Here is an 8,856-nt window from a genome sequence, read left to right as displayed (position 1 = left end):
CGTCTGCTCCTGTGATCAGCGTGCAGAGCCTCGTTCAGCCTGCAGGTGGAGCTGCAGAGCCTTTAAAGACCATCACACAACAACAACAAGCAACAGTCTGGAGTTAATCAGCATTTAACAGTCAAACACACACACACACACACACACACACACACACACACACACACACACACACACACACACACACACACACACACACACACACACACACATGAAATGATGCAGAGAGCTGATTATCACTGAGGCAGCACTTTCACCACCACGAGCTGCTGTTTGCAACTTTTCAGCAGCAAAATTATGATTAAGATTCAAGTTAAAGTGAAAAATATGTTTTATTTAATGTAAAGTTTTAAAGAAAGAGGCTGAAACCGAACAGTGAGATGTGTGGAGGACGTTAAAGGGGCAGCAGATGCATAAAAGGGGCTTTTTGTAAATAATAAAATGAGAGTTTCTGTATTTTTTAGTTTATTTCGGGGCTGCGATGAAATCAAACACCTGCACATCGACAATAAACGTCTGTTAAAAGTGTTTTTACAGCGACCGGCTCCGACTGTTCTCACACGTGTCTGACTGGACGATGGAAGGATGGAGAACTCTCGTGAAATATCGGAAAATGACCACAAAAAGATGCAAAATGACTAAAAATAGATGCAAAACACCACAAAAAGATGCAAAATAACTAAAAACAGATGCAAAACCAGCACAAAAAGATGCAAAATGACTAAAAATAGATGCAAAACCACCACAAAAAGATGCAAAATTACTAAAAATAGATGCAAAACCAGCACAAAAAGATGCAAAATGACCAAAAACAGATGCAAAACCAGCACAAAAAGATGCAAAATGACTAAAAATAGATGCAAAATGGCCGATCTCTGCGTCTTTAGCTGCACGTTGTTCCCCAGCTCGTGAAGAAGGTGTAAAGATGCAGACGACGATCCGAACCACAGACACTGACGCGTCGCAGCTCAGGGTGACCTGCAGACACAGACAGACGTCAGTCAGACACGGACAGACGTCAGTGAGCCGCCCTGCACCGATGGGACGCCGTCGTGAACCGATAACACGCCGCAGGAATTTAATTTCAGTCGTGGCAGCGTGGCGCCTTTAAAACAGCTTGTTTAATTGTTTTTCTTAAACGTTGGGAAATGCTTCATTATACAAGCTCGTAAATCTCCAGCAACACTCTCCGAGGACGTTTCCTGGAGGGAGCTTCGTGCTGCGGCGCTAATTACACGGAAAACAGCGGCGAGGGTCTCGACGCTGCCGCCGTTTTCCAGATGATGGATTCTCTTCAAAGAGGAAGTTAAACGCAGCGGAAATGAACGCTGTGGACCCAGTGAGGCTGCGGATGCCTAACACACACACACACACACACACACACACTCTTACACACACACACACTCACACACACACACAAACACACACACTCTCACACACACTCACACACTCACGCACACACACAAACACACTCACACACACACACACACACACACTCACACACACACACACACACACACACACACACACACACACACACACACACTCCATTGTCTCCTTTATCAGTGACCCTGATAACGACGACAGTTGCAGTCGACCTGCTTCGGTGTTCGGACATTATCACAAATGTTTCCAACAGTAAAAGCAGAGGAATTAAAGTGTAGGAGTTAAAATAGATTCAAAACCAGGACAAAAAGATGCAAAATGACTCAAAATCCTTCCGTACCGTGCCCCGGCACGTCTCACGGCTAAAGTCTGGTTCCTTTGACCAGTGTGAGTGCAACCGTACCACGTCTAGGAGCGGCACGCTTGCCGTCCACGGCCCGTTTGGGAGAGGTGGGCTTTAGTAAAGCACGTTTGCACGTGTACGAGCATGAGCGTGCGCACGTGTACGAGTACGAGGCCTACGGCGGCTCTGAGGTCATTTCCTGTGCGCCTGTTGGGACGTAGAAAAAAGAAGGAGGGACCATGCGCGGACATTTCAAACAATGGCGGTGAAAGGTTCACGTTGGTGTGATGCGGAGGTGGAGTGTTTACTGCAGATTTGGTCGATGAAAAGATTCAAAAACAGTCGACAAGACGCACAAAAACTCCGAGGTCTACGGAAAGATCTGGAAACAAAGCCACGCATCGCCATGACGTCATCAATGCGTGTGACGTGTTACGGCGTGATGACGTATAGGCAGCAAGAAGCATTCTCCGAGGCCCAGGTAGTGTGAGTACAAACGGGCCTGGAGGGGGGGACAAGGACCCTAAAGCACGGGGCACGGGACGGAGGAACAGTGGGAGGGCGCCATTAGAGTCAAACAGGGGAGGATTTAGGGGCGGGGCTACCTTGTGATTGACAGGTCAGTTCTGGCCCCCCATGGTTAAGTTTAGTCGACTAAACGCAGACATGAGGTTTCTAACGCACAGCCGCAGAAGATTCAGTCGACTTGTTTCAGAATATGATCATTAAACTTATTATTGTGCTTCAAAAACCGTCAGATGATGAAGAATGAAGCGTCAGAAGCGACTGTGGGACGTTCATCGTGACCCCGTCTCAGTCTCTGCTGATGTGGATCCATGAGTCCACGGCGCCGCTGCGGTGGATTATTGTGTAGTCGTCTGGACTCAAACCTCTTTTTTTAGCCTGAATGAGTCACAGCAGCGTCTATAAGAGTTCATTCAACCATTCGACGACATGAATCATGAACCACAGACACTTGTTCAGCCACGTTTTTGTTTATTTAAACGTCACAAACTCAAACTTCACTCTAACGTCTCAAAACATTCAAATATTTTACAGAAGTTTACGACAGCGAGAGGGAAACTACGACGACGACGCACCGGGGCCGGAGTGGGTCAAAGAACAACAATGATCCTGCAGCTGGATCAGAGGAGTGTGACTGACAGTTAGCGTTAGCCGTTCCAGCTAAGTGCAGATGAAAGTGATGTTAGCATCCAGGAGCAGCGTAGCCATGTGGGCGTGCGTCTGAATGGCGTTCCTCTCCTTTCTCTCAGTCCATGGAGTGAATGCTCGGCCTATAGTGACTCTGGTTGTTGCCCGTCTCCGCTCACTCAGCTGCTGGGACAAAGAACGCCCCCTTCACTGAGGCTCCCAAGCAGCTGCACGATTGGCTAACTCCATTTCACCCAGTGCCAGCCTACAGTAGCTGCACCCAACAACAGACAACCCTGGCAACCAGCAACGCCCAACGCTATTGGCTGCTGCCATGGAAACACAACGGTACAGAAAGTCATTGTCAAATTCAGTTTCCCCAAAGAACAAAATGGCGTCTTCACTGTCAAAGAGGAGGAAAGAAACCAGGAAATACCGAAGGAGCCCATTGGTGCTTCCTTTGGGATGGCTCCTTCCACTGTAATGGACTTTACTATTAGAGGAGCAGGTACAGGGGCCAGTAGGTAAGTCTCTAAAACACTCTTTAATAAACTCTGGCTTCACTAACTACGCTGATGATGCTTTGTTGTGTGTGTAGGGACTCTTCTCATGCTGCTGCAGAGGTTTGCTGTTATTTTCAGCAGCATTAGTGGTTAAAAAAGACCTTTGAATGCCTTCACCGTACTGCCCCGAGCTAACCACTGTTAGCCACGTCCGGCTGTTAGCATCTCTCCTGGATTATTGGATGCTGAAAAAGACCCCGGGGTATTAAATATTACATTGTAATTTAGTTGTTGATCATGTTTTTATTGATTAATCTGAATCTGAAGAAAAACTAACGTGTCGTTTTTGTGACCAGCGTAAAATAAAAGTGTAAAAAATCTGGATTTCATTTGAAAAATAACGACAAAATGTAAAAGAACAAACATTAAAAACATTATTTCAAAGACTTTTCTCACGACTGTCGACACAACAGGGAAAACAGGATTGTCACAGTAGCTCGTATTTACAGTATGTACACACACACACACACACACGCACACGCACACGCACACACACGCACACACACACACACAAAGACACACACACACACAGACACACACACACACCGAAAGTTTTGTGTTTTTGTGTCTTTCAGCCGCTGAACACGAGATTTCACTCGTCGTCCGATTCCTGTTTTCAGTTCGACTCTGTGACGAAACTCACACAGACGCTTCAGTTCTCACACACACTCGCAAAAACACATTAGCTGTGGACACACATACACACACACACCCACACACACACACACACACACACACACACACACACAAAATGATCCAACAGCATTTGGTGGATGTTTGGTAACACAATGCTGTAAATCGTGTCATGTTTCAAATAAAAGCTCATAAAGTGTCACAATGAGTGTGTGTGTGTGTGTGTGTGTGTGTGTGTGTGTGTGTGTGTGTGTGTGTGTGTGTGTGTGTGTGTGTGTGGCCTTGTATTGACCAATCACAGAGTTTAATAAAGTTCTTCTTTAAATTATTTTGTTCGTCCATTTTAACGTTTGATCGCCTTTTTTCCGTCTCTGCTACATTTGCTACCGCACAGTCCCTTCGGTCTGCAGTGTACCTGTGTGTGTGTGTGAGTGTGTGTGTGTGTGTGTGTGTGCCTGTGTATGTGTGTGTGTGTGTGCCTGTGTATGTGTGTGTGTGTGTGTGTGTGTGTGTGTGTGTGCTTCAGTCTATTGACGATGAACAACAAAAGCCAATGAATGTTGCATCTCGCTTCGTTTTCTTCCTCTCTCCTCCTCTTCCTCCTTCGTGCCTCCGAGCGCCACCAGCGCCTGCGTGGAGTCACACGACTGCTTCTCCGAGTCCTCGTCGTACGCCGAAACCATCAAGTCCGGCCTCGACCTTCTTCCTCCTCCTCCTCCCCTGCAGAGTTTGGGTACCGCCACGGCCCCGCAGGTGCGTTTGGCCAGCGCCGCCAGCTCCTGCCGGGCGAGCGGGTTGAAGAGGATGTAGAGCAGTGGGTTGACGCAGGCCGGCAGCGGAGCCACAAGCAGCAGGACACCTTTCGCCGCCTCCGGCCCGGCGGCGGAGAGCCGCAGCAGGGAGGAGAAGGAGAGGAAGGCGACGGGGAGGTAGAGGAGGCAGTCGGAGAAGAGCAGCCAGGCTACGTGTCGAGTCAACGCCACCTCCTCCTCAGAGGCGGCCGGAGCTTTGTTGGCCCGACAGTAGAGGCGCGTGTAGGCGAACGTCATGAGGAGGAAGCACAGCGAGTCGAGGAGCACCAGGGAGACGGAGAAGGCCAGGGAGGAGGAAGAGGAGGAGGACGGCAGCGGCAAACAGAGGGAGGTGCTGCTGTGTCCGGCCACCAGGGGGGGCAGCGTGACGGCCAGGCCCAACAGGAAGCACAGACAGACGGCCAGACGGACGGGCAGCGGCGACGAGGAGCGACCTGAAGAGCGAGAAACCACACATGAGCTTGAATAAGGCCAGATTAATGTGTGTGTGTGTGTGTGTGTGTGTGTGTGTGTGTGGGTGTGTGTGTGTTTCTCACCACTGTGTCCGTCAGGTGTGTGGCGGCGTGCAGCGGCGGCCAGGCATCGCTCCAAAGCTGCGACAGTGAGCAGGAAGAGGCCGGTCTGCGACGCGAACACACACAGGAAGCCGCTGAGGCGACACAGGAAGCTGCTCTCCCACCTCGCTCCATACCTGCAACACACACACACACACACACACACACACACACAGAGTCCAACGTTTATTGTCTATTAGATACTTATTCGTTTTCAATGTTGCCCGGTGCCCGACTCCCCATCGTCCCCATCGTTCCGACCTCTAGACTCTCGAGTTCTCAAGACTCCCAAAGTCCTCCCCATGAGTTCACAGCTTTCTCAGTGCTGCTGCAAAGTGCCCACAAACCACGGTATGCCCAAAACCCCCCAAAGTCCCCACACACCACAATATTTACAGAGTACCCACAATCCCCAGAGTCACCAGGATCCATAGGATTATCAGTGTACCCACAAACTGCAGTATTTACAGGGGCCCCACAGTCTTTACAGTCCCCCAGGATCCATGGCCTTGTTAGAGTCCCACAGACCCCAGAGTCCTCAGGATGCACAGCTTTGAGTCCCAAAAAATGCCATATTCTCAGAGTCCCCCCCCCCCACACACACACAGTCCCCACAAACCCAAGGGTCCCTAGGTCCCATGGCATCGTCCCTATAAACACTCAAGTCCACAAGATCCATTCCTTGTCAGTCCCCAGAAACCGCAATATTTCCAGAGTTTTCAGAATCTCTAGAGTTGCCAATATCCATAGCACTGTTAGAGTCCCAAAAGTCCCCCACAAGTTCCACAGTCTCCACAATCCTCAGGAACCATATCATTGTTAGAGTCCCTAAAAACTCCAGAGTCTCTGGGATCCGTTCCTTCTGGACTGCAGACTGCAGAGTTTGTTAGGGACTATAGAGTCCCTAACAAACTCTGCAGTCCACACAAACCCAAGAGTCCCCAGGACCCATGACATTGTCAGAGTCATTACAATCCCTGGAGTCACAAAGATCCAGAGCATTGTTAGAGTCCCTATTAACCCCATAGTCCCAAGGGCCCATGTACTGTCAGAGTCCCCAAAAATGCAGTATTCTTAGAGTCCCCCACAAGCCTGATAGTCCTCAGGATTAGTAGTCTTCCCAGAGTCCCTACAAACCCTAGAGTCTTCAGGACCAATAGTATTTACATGACCCCACAAACCACAGAGTCCCCAGGACCAGTAGTATTCCCAGAGTCCCTACAAACCCCAGAGTCCTCAGGACCAACTGTATTTACAGGGTCCCCACAAACCCCACAGGTTTCAGGACCAGTAGTATTCCCAGAGTCCCCATAAGGGTCCCCAGTGTCCTTCTGATTCTGTTTCATACCTCCAGAAGCTGCCAAACGTCCAGGCATCCACTGCCGCCAACCACCCGCTCCACACCCCCATCAGGCCGTTCACCAGGGCCAGTAGACCTATTAGCAGCTTGGGTGGAGTCACTGAGGGGGCGGGGGAAAAGAAGACTGACATGACGACCAGGCTGTTGCTGACCAATGAGAGCACTGCGATGAGCCACACTCCTCCACGGATCAACCAGCTGCCGAGGAGATGGAGGCAGGGACGGAACGGTCCTGGAGGAGGATTAAACCAAATAACAGCTCACTGTTCCATCAAGAAATAAATCATAAATGTATAATATACGCTCAGTAGGGTGCTTTATTTATTAATGATACGCATAATTAAACAATACACTGAGCAATATCAAACAGTGGCATGTAGATGTTACTTATTGATAAGGAAGTGCCATAAACATGCACAATTTTCCACCTTAAGACACTTGAAAGAAGCAAATAACTTGTACTAACGTTAGCTAGCTATGTGAATGTTGTTAGCAAGCTAACGCTAGCTAAAATGATTCATTATTGTATTTGAAAAGTTGGCTATAATTACAATCAGGACACGATAGCGACAAAAGCTGCAAAAAAGCTTTTAGGCTAACGTGAGTTTGCTAACAACATTAGCATAGCTAGCTTAACATTCAAAGTTAATGCGTTATTTGCTGCTTAACATTGCGTAGCCTAACTTTGTTAGTCAAAGTTATATCTAAATATTAGCATTGTACTTTTCTTATTCTTTGTGCCGTTGGCGGTATGTTGTATCCTTAAAGGCGTACACAATTTTCAACGTCTTCTCTAAGCTCGGGACCAGAAGTGGTGCCTTGGAGGAGATTGGCCTGAGCCTGGAGACCCGTCGCACCATAACAGGTGATGAACGTGTGTGTTACCTGGTGCAGGGCTGCAGTGCACGGAGTGTTGCAGTTTGGGTTCATCTTCGAACTCCAGGAGAAAGTCCTCCCAGTCCTGATCCACTGCAGAGACACAAGAGGCGGAGCCGTACGTCAGCGTTCAGCACACCTTCATTAAGCTGCAGCTGCTGTTTTAGATGTGATGGTGAGTGTTTGCTGTCACCTTGGCTGGAGAGGACGGACGTTTCTCTCCCAGTGGAGTCTGCGGCCTCCTCTCTCTCCCAGGACGAACCTCCACCTCCTCCTCCACCTCCACCTCCTCCTCCTCCTCCTCCTCCTCCTCCTCCTCTCCTCTCACAGGAGACGAAGGCGCAGCACTGGAAGGCGTACGGGAGCTCCATCACCCTGAACGCACAAACAAACAAACAACTTTTTATTACTTTGTCATCAGAACGCCTCGATTTACATCAACTCTGTTACACCTGCATCCAACCAAGCCCCGCCCACAGCCACTTCCTGTTTGATCCAATCCTGAAGCTCCGTCAGCGTCAGTTCTCTGAGTGTCCACTGGGGGCAGGTTTCATAACAGAGCAGTTTCTCATTGAGCCCCATGTTAAACAGGCCGTTTACACAGCATCATTAAACCTGTTTAAGGACAAAAGAACATTCTAGTCTGTGTGTTTAGATCACATCTCCATGACAACACTGAGGGGGAGGGGCTAGTTTTTGTTTTATTAGAGGTTAAAGTTTATGAATAATTAGGGGCGTGGCCTCTTGAGTGACAGCTAGCCTCTGGCCCTCACTTCTCCTCGGAGGTATCCGTGTTGGGTGCCTTGCTCAACAGCACCTCGGCAGTGCCCAGGAGATGAACTGGCACCTCTCCAGCCACCAGTCCACGCTCCATTCATGGTCCACACAGGGACTCGAACCAGCGAGTTATGTAGCGTCTCAACAGCCGGATATGTCAGCCAGATGGACGTATTTCCCTCCCCCCAGCGTCACATACATGCCCTTTTTTGGTAACAGGAAATGAGGCGGGGCAAAGTCTGACAAGATGGAGACTCCTGTAGGCGAGGACGATTGGATCAAAGTGAGAGAACGGACCTGACGGAGACGCTACGTCCGACAGATTAACGGCAGCCATGTTGGAGGTCCAGGGTCTTGGGGTTGTGTGTGTGTGTGTGTGTGTGTGTGTGTGTGTGTGTGT

The 8,856-nt window shown here is 49.3% G+C and overlaps 1 protein-coding gene across 1 annotated transcript in view; it reads right to left on the bottom strand.

Annotated features, from left to right (window-relative positions):
- Positions 1-3,396: 3,396 nt before the first annotated feature.
- LOC310962885 (leucine-rich repeat-containing G-protein coupled receptor 5-like) overlaps positions 3,397-8,856 on the bottom strand; it is a gene marked incomplete at its 5' end in the record, with an annotated part of 40,225 nt that continues 34,765 nt past the window's right edge. The window contains 5 exons of the mRNA XM_083935494.1: positions 3,397-5,323; positions 5,426-5,580; positions 6,792-7,035; positions 7,689-7,772; positions 7,873-8,054. Coding sequence (XP_083791620.1) covers positions 4,605-5,323; positions 5,426-5,580; positions 6,792-7,035; positions 7,689-7,772; positions 7,873-8,054 — 1,384 coding nt within the window. The 3' untranslated portion in view covers positions 3,397-4,604. The remainder of the gene's footprint in view (positions 5,324-5,425; positions 5,581-6,791; positions 7,036-7,688; positions 7,773-7,872; positions 8,055-8,856) is intronic.

The sequence above is a fragment of the Echiichthys vipera genome (genome assembly GCF_963691815.1).
Source record: "Echiichthys vipera genome assembly, chromosome: 20".
Classification (NCBI taxonomy): Eukaryota; Metazoa; Chordata; class Actinopteri; order Perciformes; family Trachinidae; genus Echiichthys; species Echiichthys vipera.
Note: the sequence above shows the minus strand (reverse complement) of the source record. Positions and strands in the feature narration are given on the sequence as shown.